Source organism: Scyliorhinus torazame, chromosome 10 (genome assembly GCF_047496885.1).
Source record: "Scyliorhinus torazame isolate Kashiwa2021f chromosome 10, sScyTor2.1, whole genome shotgun sequence".
Classification (NCBI taxonomy): Eukaryota; Metazoa; Chordata; class Chondrichthyes; order Carcharhiniformes; family Scyliorhinidae; genus Scyliorhinus; species Scyliorhinus torazame.
Genome location: NC_092716.1, coordinates 206,873,861 through 206,893,782, shown reverse-complemented (window position 1 = coordinate 206,893,782; position 19,922 = coordinate 206,873,861). Strand labels below are relative to the sequence as shown.

General features: G+C 48.7%; 1 protein-coding gene across 6 annotated transcripts in view; it reads left to right on the top strand.

The window, feature by feature from the left end:
* The window catches only part of LOC140384530 (cytosolic 5'-nucleotidase 1A), a 70,931-nt gene that overhangs the window by 17,792 nt on the left and 33,217 nt on the right, over positions 1–19,922 (top strand). For all 6 annotated transcript variants that reach the window (XM_072466302.1, XM_072466305.1, XM_072466304.1 and 3 more), the window contains one exon: positions 1,473–1,536. In XM_072466302.1, the coding sequence (XP_072322403.1) occupies positions 1,473–1,536 (64 nt within the window). The remainder of the gene's footprint in view (positions 1–1,472; positions 1,537–19,922) is intronic.

The following is a 19,922-nucleotide window of genomic DNA, read 5'->3' as shown; positions in this document are numbered from 1 at the left end:
ATTGTTCTTGATTTTCCCAGCAGTAGAAATGGTTTCTCTGCATCTGCACCATCCAATTCTTTTAACATGTTAAACACTTCGATCAAATCGTCTCTCAGCCTTCTGTATCATTTTCATTTCTACAGTATGCAGATTAAACAAGAGGAACAACTGGTACATGGCCTTTATCATGGGAAAATGTCCCAAGATGCTTCACAGAAGCTTGGTCAAAGAAATAGGCGTTAAGGGGGGCTCAAAGCATGACAAGACCATGGTGGAGCCCAGTGAAATTCCCAAAAGAATTCCCAAAATGGCTAAATTTGCAGCCATCAATGCTGGAACAAAGAGAGGAAGCAGAGTACGCAGGGCAGTGGAACAGAGAATTCAAGGGAGTTCTTTGACTGCAAGAGGTTGCAGAGCTTGGGTGGAGGCAAGTAATTAGGGGATTTAGAAAGAGGATAGTCATTTCAAATTTGAGGTATTGTGGGAGTGTGTGCCATTGTGGAACAATAAGGAAAGAGCTGATGGGTGGACAGGACTTGGTACAGGATCGAACAGGGGCCGCAGAGATTTGAGTCGCCCGAAATGTCAAAAAGTGGCGATTGGGAAACTGACCACGTGGACATTAGAGTAGTCCTCAGTGTTACCATGACAGTTCTGTGCAATATGGGGTTAATGTTACCAAAGCCGAAACTGGGCCAGGGCAGGATTAAGTGAGAGATTGTGGCTTGCACTCTGACATTTGTTTTGCTGCAATGAACATTCTTTGAAAATTTACTAACTCATACCTCCATGATATATGGTATCACGAATGAAGAGGACAATGAAATATTTGAGAGAATTTCTCTGCTATTTATCAGGAAATCATGGAGAACATGAATGACTTTGCATCAGGTTATAATCAGGAATGTTTACCCTTGTTACTCAGTTTAAATATCCACCCTAAACATTATGCCTACATAGGATTATATTAATTGTAAGGTAAATTAAAGCGACTATTAGGCTTATCTGAGTAATCCGAGCTCTTTGTGATAAGCGACTTGATAGCTCGGACACTCATTAATTTCCAGTTGTTTCAACTGTTATTTTTCTTTGTCAGTTTTTGATTCTGTTGAAGGCATTAATTCCATGCAGTTCCATGGTGCTGCATCTTCATCTCATGGCTGTGAACAAAAATCACAGCTTTGCCTGATCATGACCTGATTAATACTAGAGGAAGTCACTGGAAGGCATTGGGACTGAGATTCTTGCCTAATATTTGTTTTTCCTAACCAGGGATGCTGAGGTCAGTTGTAACATGCTACTCTGGCCGAGATCAACTAACAGTATGTATCATCAATCAATGCTGCAACCTCCCTCCCTGGCTTGTATGACTCACCCATTCACAAGTGTTGTTGAACTCTATTACACCATAGTTTGTCTGGTGTGATGGCTATGATGCAGAAAATTGAATAATAGAACCTCACATTCTAATGGTGGGAATCTTGTTTCAGGTTTGACTGTGGACTGAAGATGGGGGGCAAGGTTGAAGTTATCCTAAACACTCAATTGAAACAGGTAAATATATACAAACATTAGCCTCTGAGCACAACACCAGATGGGGCAGTGCTCATGTGCCACATGTATCACGTGGGATAAAGTCATGCTCGGTTACGTGTTTAAATAATAGCTTAATGTAAATATTTTGCAATTATGAGGTTTATACGATTCTATGTTGGGATTGTACCTTTAAATTTAGGGTAACAAAGGAAGTCAGTTGACCTATTCTGCTATCTACCTGATAAGACTTGGTGATGTGTTTCATAGAGATCAAAGGGTGTTTTCTTGTTTTCCTGAGAAGAAGGGGGAAACGTATTTGGGTTTGGAGACAATGGCAGCAGTCTGAGGTTTCCATAACTGGACTCTTTGAGTCTCTCAAAGTCTCAAAGATGTTATGGCATTGGGTTGTAAACTATTGTGCTGTGAAGTGTTCATTTACTTTTAAGATGAAAGAGAGTTGGAGTCAAGAATGGCGAATTAGCATTTCTACCTGAATGCAAGTTTAATGTGTTTTTCATTGCCAAGGGGAAGAGAGCTAGGGAAGCCATTTTTGTGGTCGGGTTACAGGCTTCTCTACAAATAAATGAAAATTATAGATAGCAGTTCTGCTATCAGCAGTGTAAAGAGGCTGCTTGACTTTCTAAGTTATCGCAGCTGAGAGCAGGAGGGACTCCAGTATAAGACATCCTGCAGCTGTCAAAGAATTCCAGGAGATTTGTTCTGACATGGCCAGGGTGAAAAGGAGCATTGAACAAGCATGAATGCTGGTATTGGACTTGAGAAACTCAATAAACTGAGGAAAGTGCCTGAAACTGGTCACTTGAAGATAATACTGGGCAAAATGGAGATACAGGAACCCATTGGAAATGGGGAATAATTTTGAACCGTTTGTGAAAAGGACATGAGAGTGCAATTTGTAGAAAGTATAAAAGGGGAATGAATATTCCTCGGTGTAGTTTAAAGTATAAGTTGCCTAACCACTGGTTAGTCAGTGGTGCTTTTACAGTAGAAGTTTTAAAATGTAAAAATGTAATGTGTCAGTCCTTCAGCTATTAACTGGAAAATCTAAATTATTTTTAAATGTTATTGGTCTCTTCAGACGTTGTAACACAATGCTTTTTTGCCGAGATCAGATATCTCTACCTATATGTATCTATGCTAAAGAATGTACAATTGTAAGTCGATATAGCTGCAGTACTTAACCATGCTCCTGAGGATAAGTGATAATGGTTTATCACTGCACTTCGGAGTAGGAAATTATTCCAAAAATGAATACCACAATATTGCCTACTCTCTTAAATATCTATTCAGCTCTCCTTTGCATTTTTCTACATTTTCTGCCTTCCTGAGCAATCTGTTCCTTGCATTCAGCACTCTCTACACACAGTAGTAAATTCAAAACTGTCAGTGCAACATTCCTCTTCTAAGCATAGAACATAGAACAGTAGAGCATAATACAGGCCCTTCTGCCCATGACGTTGTGCCGACCATTTATCCTAATCTAAGATCAAACTAACCTATGCACCTTCAATTTACTGCTGTCCATGTGCCTGTCCAAGAGTTGCTTAAATGTCACTGATGATTCTGACTCCACCACCTCCACTGGCAGTGCATTCCATGCACCCACCACTCTGTGTAAAGAACCGACCTCTGACATCTCCCATCTTCTAATCACCTTAAAATTATGTCCCCTCGTGACAGCCATTTCCACCCTGGGGAAAGGTCTCTGGCTATCCACTCTATCCATGCCTCTCATCACCTTGTACACCTCTATCAAGGCACCTCTCTTCCTTCTTCGCTCCAATGAGAAAAGCCCTAGCTCCCTCAACCTTTCTTCATAAGACATGCCCTCCAGTCCAGGCAGCATCCTGGTAAATCTCCACTGCACCCTTTCCAAAGCATCCACATCCTTCCTATAATGAGGCGACCAGAACTGGACACAATATTCCAAGTGTGGTCTAACCAGGGTTTTATAAAGTTGCAGCAAAAACCTCATGGCTCTTAAACTCAATCCCCTGTTAATGAAAGCCAATACACCATACGCCTTCTTAACAACCCTATCAACCTGGATGGCAACTTTGAGGGATCTATGTACGTGGACCCCAAGATCCCTTTGTTCCTCTTCACTTCCAAGAATCCTGCCTTTAACCCTGTATTCAGCATTCAAATTCAACCTTCCAAAATGAATCACTTCACATTTATCTAGGTTGAACTCCATCTGCCACTTCTCAGCCCAGCTCTGCATCCTGTCAATGTCCTATTATAACCTGCAACAGCCCTCAACACTACAACTCCACCAACCTTCGTGTCATTGGCAAACTTGCTAACCCACCCTTCCACTTCCTCATCCAAGTAATTCATAAAAAACACAAAGAGCAGAGGTCCCAGAACAAATCCCTGCGTGACTCCACTGGTCACCGACCTCCAGGGGGAATACTTTCCATCCACTACCACTCGCTGTCTTCTTTCGGCCAGCCAATTCTGTATCCGGCCAGCCAATTCTGTATCCAGACAGCCAAATTTCCCTGTATCCCATGCCCCCTAACTTTCTGAATGAGTCTACTATGGGGAACCTTATCAAATGCCTTACTGAAATCCATATACATCACATCCACTGCCCGACCTTCATCAATGTGTCTTGTCATATCCTCAAAGAATTCAGTGAGGCTTGTGAGGCATCATCTGCCCCTCACAAAACCATGCTGACTATCTTTAATCAAACTATGTTTTTCTAAATAATCATAAATCCTACCTCTCAGAATCCTTTCCAATATTTTGCTCACCACAAATGGAAGACTAACTGGTCTGTAATTGCCAGGGATTTCCCGATTCCCTTTCCTGAACAGGGGGACAACATTCGCCTTTCTCCAGTCATCCGGTACTACTCCAGTGGAGAGTGAGGACGCAAAGATCATTGCCAACGGCACAGCAATCTCCTCCCTCGCTTCCCGTAGTAACCTTGGGTATACCCCGTCAGGCCCAGGGGACTTATCTATCCTGATGTTTTACTAAATTCCCAGCACATCCTCCTTAATATCAACCTGTTCGAGTCTATTAACCTGGTTCACGCTGTTCTCATGAGCAACAAGATGCCTCACTCTAGTGAGTACTGAAGCGAAATATTCATTTAGGGTCTCCCCATCTCCTCAGACTCTAGGCACAAGTTCCCTCCACTATCCCTGATCGGCCCTACTCTTACTCTGATCATCCTCTTATTTCTCACCTAAGTGTAGAACGCCTTGGGGTTTCCCCTAATCCTTCCCACCAAGGCTTTTTCATGCCCATTTCTAGCTCTCCTTAGTCCATTTTTGAGTTCCTTCCTGGCTACCTTGCGACTCTCTAGAGCTGTGCCAGATCCTTCCTTCCGCAACCTTATGTAAGCTTCCTTCCTCTTGAAGCTCCACTTCTCTTGTCATCCAAGACTCCTTCACCTTACCATTCCTTCCTCGTCTCCGTGGGACAAAGCTATCCAGCACTCGCAGCAAGTGCTCCTTAAACAATCCCCACATTACTGCTGTGCATTTCCCCAAGAACAACTGTTCCCACTTTCTGCTCAGCTCCTGTCTAATAGCAGTATAATATCCCCTCCCCCAATTAAATACCTTCCCATGCTGTCTGTTCCTGTCCCTCTCCATGACTATGGTAAAGGTCAAGGCGTTGTGGTCACTGTCACCGAAATGCTCTTCCACCGAGACATCTGACACCTGGCCTGGTTCATTGCCAAGCACCAAATCCAATATGGCCTCCCCCCTAGTCGGCCTACCTACATATTGAGTTAGGAAGCCTTCCTGTGCACACCTGCCAAAATCTGCTCCATCCAAACCATTTGCAGTAAGGAGGTTCCAGTCAATATTAGGGACGTTGAAGTCGCCCATGACAATAACTCTGTTACTTCTGCACTTTTCCAAGATCTGCCGCCCAATCTGTTCCTCCATCTCTCTGCTGTTATTGGGGGGGTCCATAGAAAACTCCCAATAAAGTGACTGCTCCTTTCTTGTTTCTGACTTCCACCCATACTGACTCAGTAGACAAACCCTCCTCGACTACCTCCTTTTCTGCAGCTGTGATGCACTCCCGCATTAACAGTGCCACTCCCCCTCCTCTTTTACCTCCCTCCCTATTCTTCTTAAAACATCTAAACCCCGGAACACCTAACAAAACTTTCTTCCCCCTGCGAAATCTATGTTTCTATAATGGCCACAACATCGTAGTTCCAAGTACTCATCCATGCTCTAGTTCATCTCCCTTATTCCTGACACTCTTTGCATTGAAACAGACACACTTTAACCCATTCCACTGAGTGCAACTTTGCCCTATCAGCTGTCTATCCTTCCTCTCAGACTCGCTGCATACTATTTATGCCTGTTCAACAGCTACCCTATCCTCTGATCCATAGCTCTGGTTCCCATCCCCATGCCAAACTAATTTAAACCCTCCCGAAGAGCTCTAGCAAACCTCCCACCCTGGATATTGGTGCCCCTCCAGTTTAGGTGCAATCCGTTCTTCATATACAGGTCCCACCTTCCCCAGAAGGTATCCCAATGATCCACATACCTGAAGCCTTCCCTCCTGCACCAGCCCTGTAGCCACGCGTTCAGCTGCACTCGCTCTCTGTTCCTTGTCTCACTTGCACATGGCACCGGTAGCAATCCTGAGATTACTACTCTGCTGGTCCTGCTCTTTAGCTTCCAACCTAACTCCCTACAATCACTTTTTAGATCCTCATCCCTTTTCTTCGCAATGTCGTTGGTGCCTATGTGCACCACGACTTCTGGTTACTCGCCCCTCCTCCTTAGGAATCCTGTGAAATGAAAATCGCTTATTGTCACAAGTAGGCTTCAAATGAAGTTACTGTGAAAAGCCCCTAGTCGCCACATTCCGGCACCTGTTCGTGGAGGCTGGTACGGGAATTGAACCGTGCTGCTGGCCTGCCTTGGTCTGCTTTCAAAGCCAGCGATTTAGCCCTGTGCTAAACAGCCCCTAGTCTATCCGCGACATCCCTGGCCCTGGCACCCAGGGGGCAACATACCTTCTGGGAGTCTCGTTCGCGACCACAGAATCTCCTATCCGTTCCCCTAACCATTGAGTTTTCTATCACTATTGCTTTTCTATACTCCCCCCTGCCATTCTGAACCACAAAGCCAGGCTCCGTGCCAGAGACCTGGCCGCTAGGGCCTTCCCCGGTAGGTCATCTCCACCCCCCCCCAACAGCATCCAAAATGGTATGGTTGTTTTGAAGGGGAACGGGCATGGAGGATCCCTGCACTGTCTGACTGTTTCTTTTCCTTCCCATGACTGTAACCCAGCTACTCTTGTCCTGCACCTTGGTTGTGACCCCTCTCTGTAATTCCTCTCAATCACCCCCTCTGCCACCTGGATGATCCGATGTTCATCCAGCTCCAGCTCCAGTTCCCTAACGTGGTCTCTGAGGAGCTGAGGTTGAGTGCACTTCCCGCAGGTATAGTCAGTGGGAACACCAGCGGTGTCCCTCACCACCCACATCCTACAGGAGGAGCCTTCATCCCCTCCGATCTGAATTCCCAAAGAGATTTAAAAGGGAAAAAAAAGATTAAACGTCCATTAGGCCCTTGTAAAATAAATATATATACTGTTGCTACTTAGTGAACCCTCTAAAATTGGTGATTCTGCTAAATGATACAAAGATAGCTTGCTGCCCCCAAAAAACAAAGACAAGAAAAAATACAAACGACTCTTACCTTACAGAAAGTAGCTGCCCTGTGAACCAACTGAAACTCCGCGCTCCGACTGCCGCTTGGCGCCAAGCCCCTTCCCCGCCAGCCACTCCAGGGCAGGCCTAGCCCCTGAAAGTGTGGAAGGTTCCGCACGTTTGGGGCGGCCCGACGCCGGAGTGGTTCACGCCACTCCTTGGCGCCGGGACCCCCCTGCCCCGCCGGGCAGGGGAGAATCCTGCCCCTAAAATTCAGTACTTGAATAATATTTCCCCAACCCTTCTCTTTTCCACAATGAGGAGTCCCAGGTGCTACAGATGCTTTTAATCTACCTGTGTAATGTCTGATGTTAGCTGCATCTCTCCGAATTGGCAGCTTTGAAATGTGACTTTCTCTAATTTGAGCCTTGTGAGCCAAGTGTTTGCACATTGTTGCAAGATGCACATTGTATTAAAATGCAGTCTATCTTTCGAAAGTTAGGAGACAGAGTTCAGCATACAGTTAAGTAACTGCAGCATCGCTAAAAAGGGAAGCTGCGCTTTGCTCAGAAGAGAAATTAAATATACCAGTTAGCAGAGCACGCTGGTAAATCTGCTACTATCATCTTGAATGTACCCAGTGAAAGTAGAAGACTTACTTACGTTAGCTTACCTAGAATGCCACCGGCTGGCCTCCTTTTGAGAATATACACACGGAAAGTGTGTGTTAATGTAGATTTTAACCAAGGTAGATTTTAATCAAAGGCCAAAATGTGTAACATTTCCCTGCATTAAAGCCATTGTACTTCAAAAATAATTTGGAGAGTAAGATGTTTTGTGACATTTCGGCATGTGTTGACACTAGAGAGTGGTACAGAGAAAGGAATCTGCTCCGTAGGGAAGTGAGGAAAGTTTTAAGGGTGTCTTGACAGCAGCTCAGTACTGTCTTCCTCCTGCTGGTCGATATCCATTGTTGTGATCAGTCCCCAGGCGAGATCCCTCAAATTTGTTATCCCAGATTAGATCCCTCAATTTGTGAAATTCCAGATGGGACACCCCTGAATTGCATGTACCCAGGTGAGGGGGAAGGAACTGGCTCCTTTTCTTCATTGGTCACAACTAGACTACCTCAAAAGGATCCCTTGTGGATCCCTTTTCCCAGTCCCAATATATTTGTGTTTTAAAGAGCCAATTAAACCAGGCTTTCTTGAGTTAAAGGATGAGTGAGTTTATTAGCTTCTAAATATGAGAAAAAATTCTAATACATGTACATACAGTCACACAGATTGGAAATGGGAAACACAAGTTAAAAAACAATGAATAAGTCTTTGACTTGTCCATGAGGAATAGGTCTTGAAATATTGTAGCTGTTGAGATTCATGATTCCAGTAGCGCTACTTCAGCAGTTGAATAATTGGTTTTGAGATTCCATTACCCTGCAGCTTTTGCTGAGCAGTTGTCTTGCTTTCTTTTCAGCTGTGGCTTTGCTAACTTGCTTGCTGCGGCAATCAGCGAGTAAGACTTCATATTTTTATAACTGCCTCACTGCAGCAGGGGTGACTGCCACTGTCTTTTTGCTCGACCATCCCAGCACTAGTCCACTCTGATCAAGCTTTTTGCAGCTGCCTTTTATCCCAGTCTTGTATATTTCTAGAAGGCAAAATTCCAAACATTGGCCTGGGGAATTATTTACAGGATATAGTTTTTGCTGAGAAGATAATCAGCTTCTATTATCTCCACATGGGATGGCAGTTGGTTTCAGTATGGCTTTTGTGCCTTTGATCCGTTCCCTCTCTGGAACAGGATGTGACTTCCAATGCATCATTACCTAGCAGAGTAATTCAGACGGTGGCTAAATTTATATTCCTAAAATTTACATTCTCAGCCATCTTGTATATACATTTTTTTAAATGTGGCTTACTTAAAGGTTCAATATGTCCATATGTAGTTCGGGTTTTATTCTCCAATATTGTGACACTATTAAGGCCTGAACGTAGGATGTCTGTTGAGTATCTCAGCTACACTGCCCATTATCACTCATGGAATATGGGACGAGGGAGGAGGCGAGGAGGAAGTACACAAATATCATTACCTCTGACATTTTAACTCTTTCTGCTTTCCTTCTCTTTTTTTTAACAAACAATTTTATTGAGGTATTTTTGGCATTGTAAACAGTAACAATGTGCATTAGTGTGCAAATATCAATTACAAAAACATAGTGCAAATAACAGTTCCTCTCTCGCAAATCGACCTGCCTATTCTTCCCCTCTACTCTACATTATTCTACCCCCCCCCCCCTGCTGACGATTAGTTCCCCACAAAGAAGTCGATGAACGGTTGCCACCTCCGGGCGAACCCCGATAGTGATCCTCGTACGGCGAACTTGATTTTTCCCAAGCCGAGAAAACTTGCCATGTCCGACAGCCATACTTCAGCCTTTGTGGGCTTTGAGTCCCTCCAGGCCAACAGTATTTTTCGCCGCGCTACCAGGGAAGCAAAGGCCACAACGTCGGCCTCTATCCTGTCCTGGACTCCCGGGTCCTCCGACACCTCTGGACTCATCGCCACCCTTGTTTTCAGTACCCGGGACATGACGTCCGCAAATCCCTGTCAGTACCCCCTGAGTTTTGGGCACGCCCAGAACATGTGGACATGGTTCGCTGGTCCTCCCGCACATCTAGTACACTTGTCCTCCAGCCCAAAGAATTTACTCATCCGGGCCACCGTCACGTGGGCCCGGTGAACTACCTTGAACTGAATCAGGCCGAGCCTGGCACATGTTGCGGTTGCATTTAACCTCCTCAGAGCATCTGCCCATACACCTCCCTCCAACTCCCCACCAAGCTCCTCCTCCCACTTGAGTTTCAGTTCCTCGGTCCCTGTGTCCTCCGCTCCCATAAGCTCCTTATAAATATCCAAGACTCTCCCCTCTCCTATCTCTCCCCTGGAGTCTATCTTGTCCTGAATCCCCCTTGGTGGAAGGCGTGGAAAGGACGGGACCCGTCTACGTACGAAATCCTGCACCTGCAACTACAGAAAGTCATTTCCCCTTGCCAGCCCGAACTTCTCCTCCAGCGCCCTCATGCTCACGAAGCTCCCTTCCAGGAACAAGTCGCCCATCCTTCCCACCTCCGCCACGCTCAAAACCCGCCGTCCATCTTCCCCGGGACAAATCAGTGGTTGTCGCATATTGGGGACCAGACCGACGCACCCACTTCCCCTGCGTGCTTCCTCCATTGGCCCCAAATCCGCAGAGCCGCCACCACTATAGGGCTGGTGGAGTACCTGGCCGGCAGGAGCGGCGGAGGAGCCGTGACCAGGCCTGCCAAGCTGGTGCCCCTGCACGAAGCAGCCTCCACCCGCTCCTAAACTGACCCCGTACCCACCATCCATTTCCTTATCATGGCTATGTTAGCCGCCCAGTAGTAGTTGCTGAGGTTCGGCAACGCCAGTCCCCTCTCTCTACGGTTCCGTTCCAGCATCCCCCTCTTTACCCGCGGGGACTTCCCCGCCCAAACAAATCCCAGGATGATTTTATTGATCCTTTTAAAGAAGGACCGCAGAATGAAAATAGGGAGACACTGAAAAATAAACAGGAATCTCGGGAGGATCGTCATCTTCACCGTCTGTACTCTCCCCGCCAGTGACAGGGGGAGCGCATCCCCATCTCTGCAACTCGCTCCTCATTTGCTCCACCAGCCTAGACAGGTTCAACTTATGCATCCTGCCCCAGTCCCGTGCCACTTGTATCCCTAAATACCTAAAACTTTCCCCAACCAGCCTAAATGGTAGCTCCCTCAGCCTATTCTCCTGACCCCTCGCCTGCACCACAAACATCTCGCTCTTTGCCATGTTCAACTTGTACCCCGAAAACCGGCCAAATTCCCCTAGGATTTCCATAATCCCGTCCATCCCTGCCACTGGATCCGACACGTACAAAAGCAGGTCATCCGTGTAGAGCGAGACCTTGTGTTCTACCCCCCTGACCATTCCCTTCCATCCCCTTGCCGCTCTCGGCCAACGCAAACAGCAATGGAGAGAGGGGGCATCCCTGTCTTGCCCCACGGTATAGTCGAAAATACACAGATGTCGTCCTGTTTGTCCTTACACTAGCCTCCGGGGCCTGATATAGCAGTCTAACCCAGTCCACAAAGCCTTCCCCAAACCCAAACCGTCCCAGCACCTCCCATAAATAGTCCCACTCCACCCAGTCAAAAGCCTTTTCGGCATCCATTGCCACCACTACCTCCACCTCTCTGCCCTCCGGGGGCATCAGAATCACATTGAGTAGCCTTCTTAGGTTGGCTGCCAGCTGCCTGCCCTTTACAAACCCCGTTTGGTCCTCCACAATCACGTCCGGTACACAGTCTTCGATTCTGGACGCCAGGATCTTGGCCAGTACTTTAGCGTCACCATTAATCAAGGAGATTGGCCTATAGGACCCACAAGCTTCCGGATCTTTATCCCGTTTTAATATCAGCGAGATGGTGGCTTGCGACATCGTCGGGGGTAACACCCCATTGTCCCTCGCCTCGTTAAACATCCTCACCAGCACCGGCCCCACTATCCCCGGGAACTGTTTGTCGAACTCCACTGGATACCCGTCCGGCCCCGGGGCTTTACCCGACTGCATGGCCTTCAAGTCCCCCATTACTTCTTCAGCCCAAATCGGGGCCCCCAGCCCCTCTACCATCCCCCTGCCCACCTTTGGGAAAGTCAATCCATCTAAGAAGCGCCTCATCCCCTCTGGCCCCGTGTGGGGTTCCGAGGTATATAGCTTGCTGTAAAAGTCCCTGAATACCCTGTTCAATCCTGCCGGGTCTCCAACCCGGTTCCCTGCCCCGTCCACTACCGCCCCTATTTCCCTGGCCGCCTCCCTCTTCCTACGTTGCTGTGCAAGCATTCTGCTGGCTTTCTCCCCATATTCATACACCGCGCCCCTTGCCTTTCTGAGGTGCTCTACGGCCTTCCCAGTGGATAGCGCCCCCAGCTCTGCCTGCAGTCTCCGTCGTTCCCTCAGTAGCTCTGCCCTCGGGGACTCCGCATATTCCCTGTCCGTCCGTATCATCTCCTGAACCAGTCTGTCCAGCTCCGTTCTGTCCCTATGGGCTCGGATTGAGATCAGTTCCCCTCTCACCACCGCTTTCAATGCCTCCCAGGGCACCGCTGCTGAGACTTCCCCTGTATCGTTGACCTGCAGGTAGTTCTGCATGCATTTCCCCACTCTCACACCCCCCCACATCTGACAACAATCCCGCCTCTAACCTCCATTGTAGGCGCTGGTAACTTTCTTTGCCGACCTGCAGGTGTGGAGCATGGTCCGAAATAGTGATCGCCGAGTATTCTGTATCCCTCCCCTCCTCCAAAAAGTCCCTACTCTTAATAAAGAAGTCAATACGAGAATAAACCTTGTGAACATGTGAATAGAACGAGAACTCCTTCCCCGTCAGTCGACTGATTCTCCAGGGGTCTACCCACTCCATTTGTTCCATGAACCCCCTCAGTTCCCTTGCCATTGCCGGGACCCTGCCCGTTCTGGAGCACGACCGATCCAGGTCGGGATCAAGGACTGTATTAAAGTCCCCACCCATAATCAGCTTGTGCGAATCCAAGTCGGGGATTTTCCCCAGCAGCCTTTTGATGAAATCTACATCATCCCAGTTTGGAGCGTAAACATTCACTAGGACCACCCTCACCCCCTCAAGCTTACCCCAGACCATGAGAAATCTACCACCCCCATCCGCACTGTGCTGTCTGCCTCAAATTGAACCTGTTTGTTAATCATGATCGCGAACCCTCTGGTCTTAGCGTCAAGCCCCGAATGGAAGACCTGGCTAACCCAGCCCTTCTGTAATCTAATCCGGTCCGCCACTCTCAAATGTGTCTCCTGCATCAACATTACATCCGCCTTCAGAGCCCGTAAGTGCGCAAACACACGTGCCCTCTTGACCGGCCCGTTTAACCCTCGAACATTCCAGGTGATCAGCCTGGTTGGAGGGGCACCCTGCCCCCCCCTGTGCCGGTCAGCCATCCCCCTTCTTGGGCCCACCCCTTGTCCATGTGCCGCGCCCCCCCCCCGGTCCGCCTCTTGGCAGCGCACCCCCCCCCCCCCCCCCCCCCCCCGACCTCTTCCCTGTTACCTGGTTCAGTTCCCTCCCTCGTCAGCCGATCATCGCTCTCTTCTCTCAACCCCCCCCCCCCCCCCCCCCGTAACCTAACCCCTGCCATATACTGGCTGTATACACCCCCCCCCCCCCACCTCGCTCCAGTTGACTAGCTCAAAGCAGCTAGCCTGGTGACTCTCAACTCCGGCGCCACCATGTCTCCCACCTATTGTCTCCCCGCTCCCTTCCCCCCCGCCCATCAACACCACTTCCCCAGAACAGCCCTGTTCGAGCAATCGCTCTGGGACTGAAACAGAGAAAACAAACAAAGAACAAAGCTCGCCCCCACAATAGTGCAATTCAAACTGTGTAATGAGGTGTGCGCTACCACCCACCCTCCTCCCAACATTAGCAGAAAAATAGCAAAAAAGACCCGTACAGCCCCCCAGCACCCAATAACTTAACCTTTAACTATGACTTTGGCTTTAACTTTAAAACTTTCAAACAGGCAAAAACAAACACAAGAACACCCCAAATTTTAAGTGAAAGAATATGCCGAACGACATCGCTAACACGAAGGGCAATCCACAAACACATGCAAACATCCCTTGAAACACTCTAACTTGAGTTCATGGGTCCTCAGTTCAGCACCAGTCCATGCCCTTTAGCGAAGTCCATCGCTTTCTCCGGGTCGTCAAAATAATGTTGCTGTTCCCTGTATGTGACCCAAAGCCGCGCCGGAAAAAGTAACCCGAACTTGATCCTCTTTTTAAACAGGATCTCTTTAATTTGTCTGTAGGCTGCCCTCCTTCTGGCCACCTCCTGGCTCAGATCCTGATAGATGCGCAGGACACTGTTGTTCCATAAGCAGCTCTTCGTGTTCTTGGCCCACTGTAGGACCCGCTCCTTGTCCACGAACCTATGGAACCTGACCACCATCGTCCAGGCCCCCCCCCCCCCCCCCCCCTCACGGCTGCCTCGCCTGCACTCTGTGTGCCCTGCCCAGCTCCAACAGACGCAGGAAGAAATCATCCCCCACCAGCTTCTGCAGCATGTCTGCCACATATGCCGTGGCATCCACTCCCTCGGCCACCTCTGGGAGCCCAATGATTCTCAGATTCTGCCGGCGAGACCTATTTTCCAGGTCTTCCAGTCTGTCCATCAGCCTTGATTGTTGCTCCTTCAACTTTCTAATTTCCATGTCCACTACCGTTTGGAAATCCGCCTACTCCTCCACGCTCTTCTCCAATGCCTGGACCTTCTTATCCTGGGCGCCCAGCCTTTGGTCCAGTTGCTCCACTACTTTCTGAAGCGGTTCCAAATTATCCCGCTTCAGTGCTGCAAAGCTCTCCTTCATGACCTTCAGCATGTTGTCCAGTGCTGTCTGAACCGTCCGTTCCATGGTCCGTTTGTCAGCCATCTTTCCTCCCACTTGAACTTCCACACCACCTCTGTTCAGCCCCTTCTTCGCCTGTTTTCGTTCCCTTCTACTCCTTAAGTCCATACAATTCTGTATGGATCCAGATCTACAGTGCCGTTGTTTTCCCCTCCAGCGCTCAAAAGTTCGAAAAAGTTGGGGGAAAAGATCTAGAAGTCCGAATGGAGCGAGAGCCACCAAATGCGCGACTTACTCCCTCATAGCCGCCACCAGAAGTCTGCTTTTCTCTTCTTAAGATACAGGCGCTTGCTGGACTACCTTTCCAGGGGGACTGGTTTCTCTCCAATGTTATCTCCACATTTGTATTTGTCGAGATGCTAAAATTCTCCTGCAGTTCGCGGTTGAGGATTTGCGCCGTGGACATGGGGATAGCGGAGTAAGGGATTGAAGCCTTTAAGCTGATTTTTGCTTGCCCTGGTTTTCTGATGGACAAACAATGGGCGATGAAGAAAACTTGCACTGCTCCATGGCTTGAGGCTCGTAGCTGCTTTCAGTTTTGATATGTAGGAAGTATGTTTTTACTACCCTGGGAATTAAAATACATTATGTCCTTGGTAGCAGGTTGCATTGTGTAACTTTAAAAGTTGGAGAAAAGTACATTCCTATGTGATAAAGAAAAAGATTTAAACCTGTCCGAACTGACCTTTCATGAGATCAGAGTTTTTAGGGGGCATTGCACATTTCTTGTTTCTTTCTTTTGTTTATTTATTTCCATTTATTTGGTTTCAACTTTAAAGCTGGATGCTGGCATTAAAAACATTTTCCCGAGCATAGGCTGCTAAATAGAAAATATAGTGGGAAATGCCTATTTCAAAATTTGCTACAATATTAATGTCATTGCCACTTTAAGAAGTATCTATAAGTTTTTGCTGCTGTTCAAGGAATCTGGACCTCCCATGTTTCTGGTGCATGACCCAACTAAGAACATACCAGATGCACAGAAACAACGAAACAGTGAAAAAAACTAGGAAAAGTCCCCCTGTGCAGGCAACACAAAATAAGTAACCTGACTAAATGCTTGGCACTGTCGGTGCCTCAAGAGGTAAAATATCTGACCCATTGTGGACCTGGTGATGTTGGTAGTAAATTTAATCATAGCCGTATACACAAATGTATCCTTTTCAGCAAGAGCCATTTGTAAGAGTTTAGAAACTAAAATTCTGATTACCCTTTCTGTTCTAACCCACAGATGGTGAGGTAAATTGTTATCCCCTGGCTGCTCTATCAGTTAATAGAAGCTAACTCAGTACAGAGAGAGTAGGGATCTGAACTGAAACTTTTTCTTCTGCAGTTTTCAACTGAGCCATCAAGGGGTGCTCTCTGTTAAGGAAGCTTAACAGTGTATGTTAGTTGTCATATAGAAGTATCTTCCCTGCATTGATGGACATAGAATCATTGAATGGTTACAGCGCAAAAGAAGGCCATTTGACCTATTATGTCTGCCAGCTCTCTGCAAGTGCAACATAGTTCATTGCACTCCCGCACTCTCTTCCTATAGCCCTGAAAACTTAATCTCCTCAGATAAGTATTCAATTTTTTTCAAAGCCATGATTTAATCTGCCTGGGTGCACCACAGTCTGAGTCAGTGCATTCCAGAATCTAACCTAACCACACTGCATAAAACCGTCTTTTCTCGGGTCAATGTTTTTTTTAAATTCATTCATGGGATGTGGGATTTGTTGCCCATCTCCGATTTCCTTGTTCAGTCATTTCAGAGGGCATTTTAAGAGTAAACCACATTGCTGTGGGTCTGGAGTCAGGTGTCGGCCAGATAACAGATTTTCTCCCCGAAAGGACATTAGTGAACAAGATGGGTTTTTGCTTCAATCGACAATGGTTTGGTTTCATGGTCACCATTGGACTTTTAATTCCAGATTATTATTGAAATCAAATTTCACCATCTGCTGTGGTGCGATTCGAACCCGGGTCTCAATTACTAGTCCTGTAACCTAGGACTAGTCCGAGAACAATGCCAGTATGGCACTGCCTCCCTTCTGACTCTTCCACCCTTCTGCCAATAGGAACAATTTTTTCCTTACTTCTTTGTCTAGACCGTTCATGATTTTGAACACCTCTGTCAAATCTCCTTTCAACCCCTTCTCTATGAGGATCAACCACAGATTCTCCAGTTTAACCACATAACTGAAGTGCCTGGAACCATTCTTGTAAATCTTTTCTTCCTAATGTGTGGTGCTCAGAACTGAACACCTTACCCCAATTATTCGATTCTTCTTTTTTTGTCTACTATGTACATACTGTGTACGTTCCCTTGGCTGCAAAAAAATACTTTTCACTACTTAACATGTGACAATAAATCAAATCAAATCAATTGAGGTTGAGCAGTGTTTTATAAAAGTTCACCAAAAAAAATCAGGGGGGTGACGATCTTGGTGGGGAAGAGTGTCGTTCGAGGCGTCGAGCATCGTGGCAGACAATGGCAGTAGGTATGTGATGGTAAGTGGCGAGCTGCAGGGGGAGCGTGTGGTGTTGGTCAATGTATATGCCCCGAATTGGGACGATGCGGGCTTCATGCAGCGTATGTTGGGCCGGATTCCGGACCTGGAGACAGGGGGCCTGATAATGGGGGGGATTTCAATACAGTGCTGGACCCGGCACTAGATCGCTCCAGGTCTAGGACGGGTAGGAGGCCGGCGGCGGCCAAGGTGCTGAGGGGGTTCATGGACCAGATGGGAGGGGTGGGCCCATGGAGGTTTGCGAGGCCAGGGGCCAGGGAATTCTCATTCTCATGTCCACAAGGCCTATTCCCGGATTGACTTCTTTGTTATGAGTAGGGCGTTGATTCCGAGAGTGGAAGATACTGAGTACTCGGCGATAGCCATTTCCGATCATGCTCCGCCTTGGGTAGATCTCGAGGTGGGTGAGGAAAGGGACCAGCGCCTGCTGTGGCGCTTAGAGGTGGGGATGCTGGCAGACAAGGAGGTGAGCAGGCGGGTCCGAGGGTGCATAGAGAGGTACCTGGAGGCTAATGACAATGGGGAGGTCCAAGTGGGGGTGGTCTGGGAGGCACTGAAGGCGGTAGTCAGGGGAGAGCTGATCTCCATTTGGGCCCATTAGGAGAGGAGGGAGAAGAGCGAGAGGGAGAGGCTGGTGGTGGAGATGGTGAGGGTGAACAGGAGGTACGCGGAGGTCCCGGTGGATGGATTGCTTGGGGAGCGGCGCTGCCTCCAGGCCGAATTCGATCTGTTGACCATCAAGAAGGCGGAGGAAGGCACAGGGGGCGGTATATGAATATGGAGAAAAGGCGAGCCGGATGCTGGCACACCAGCTTCGGAAGCGAGAGGCAGCTAGGGAGATCGGGGGAGTTAAGGATGGGGGAGGGAGCATGATGCGAAGTGGGGTGGGTATCAATGGGGTCTTCAGCGACTTCTACGAGGAACTGTATCGGTCCGAGCCCCCACTGGAGGAGGGAGGGATGGGTGGCTTTCTGGACCGTTTGAGATTCCTGAGGGTGGAGGAGGGGCAGGTGACGGGGGGGGGGGGGAGGTTTGGAGGAGTTAGTCAAAGGGATAGGAAGCATGCAGGCGGGGAAGGCACGGGGCCAGATGGGTTCCTGGTCGGATTTTATAAGAAGTATGCGGACCTGCTGGGCCCTCTGTTGGTAAGCACCTTTAACGAGGCAAGGAAGGAGGGGCTTTGCCCCGACGATGTCTCGGGCGCTGATCGCCTTGATCCTGAAGCGGGACAAGGATCCCCTACAATGTGGGTCATACAGGCCGATCTCACTCCTAAATGTAGATGCAAAGTTGTTGCCAAAGATTTTAGCCACGAGGATAAGGACTGTGCCGCAGGTCATTCACGAGGATCAGATGGGGTTCGTGAAAGTAAGACAGCTGAATACGAATGTACGGAGGCTCTTGAATGTTATAATGATTCCGGCGGTGGAAGGGGAGGCGGAGATAGTGGCGGCGATGGATGTGGAGAAGGCCTTTGATAGGGTAGAGTGGGGGTACCTGTGGGAGGCGCTGAAAAGGTTCGGGTTTGGGGAGGGGTTTGTCAGGTGGGTTAAGTTGCTGTATGAGGCCCCGGTGGCGAGTGTGGCCATGAACAGAAGGAGGTCAGAGTATTTTCGGTTACACCGCGGGACGAGGCAGGGGTTTCCCCTGTCCCCCCTGCTCTTTGCGCTGGCGATTGAGCCCCTGGCCATGGCATTGAGGGAGTCGAGGAATTGGAGGGGGCTGGTGCGGGGTGGGGGAGGAACATCAGGTGTCGCTCTATGCGGACGATTTGCTGTTATATGTGGCGGACCCAGTGGAGGGAATGCCGGAGGTGATGAGAATTCTCAGGGAGTTTGGGGATTTCTCCGGGTATAAGCTCAATATGGGAAGAGCGATTTGTTTGTTGTTCGACCAGGGGAGGGGGATTGGTGAGCTCCCACTAAAAAGGGCGGAGAGGAGTTTCAGGTACCTGGGGGGTCCAAGTGGCTAGGAGTTGGGGGGGCCCTGTATAAGTTTAACTTCACAAGACTGGTGGAGCAAATGGAGGAGGAGTTTAAGAGGTGTGACGTGCTGCCACTCTCCCTGACGGGTAGGGTTCAGTCAGTTAAAATGACGGTGCTCCCGAGATTTTTGTTCCTGTTCCAGTGCTCCCCATCCTGATCCCTAAGGCCTTCTTCAGACGGGTTAATAGGAGCATTATGGGGTTTGTGTGGGTGCAGAAGACCCCGAATGTGAGAAGGGTGTTCCTGGAGGGTGCAGGGATGAGGGGGGTTGGCGCTGCCTAACCTCTGTGGGTATTATTGGGCCGCCAACGTGGCGATGGTGCGTAAGTGGGTGATGGAGGGGGAGGGGCGGCATGGAAGAGGCTGGAGATGGCGTCCTATGTGGGCACGAGCCTGGAGGTGCTGGTGACGGCACCGCTGCCACTTCCTCCATCGAGGTATACCACGAGCCCGGTGGTGGCGGCTACCCTCAAAATGTGGGGGTAATGGAGACGTCACAGGGGGGAGGTGGGGGCCTCGGTGTGGTCCCCAATACGGGGGAACCACCGGTTTGTCCCGGGGAGGGTGGACGGATGGTTCCTGAGCTGGCACAGGGCAGGCATTAGAAGGATGGGGGACCTGTTTGTGGACGGGAAGTTCGCAAGCCTGGGTGAGCTGGAGGAGAAGTTCGGGTTCTCCCGGGGAACACCTTCAGATATATGCAGGTAAGGGCGTTTGTTCGGCGGCAGGTGGTGG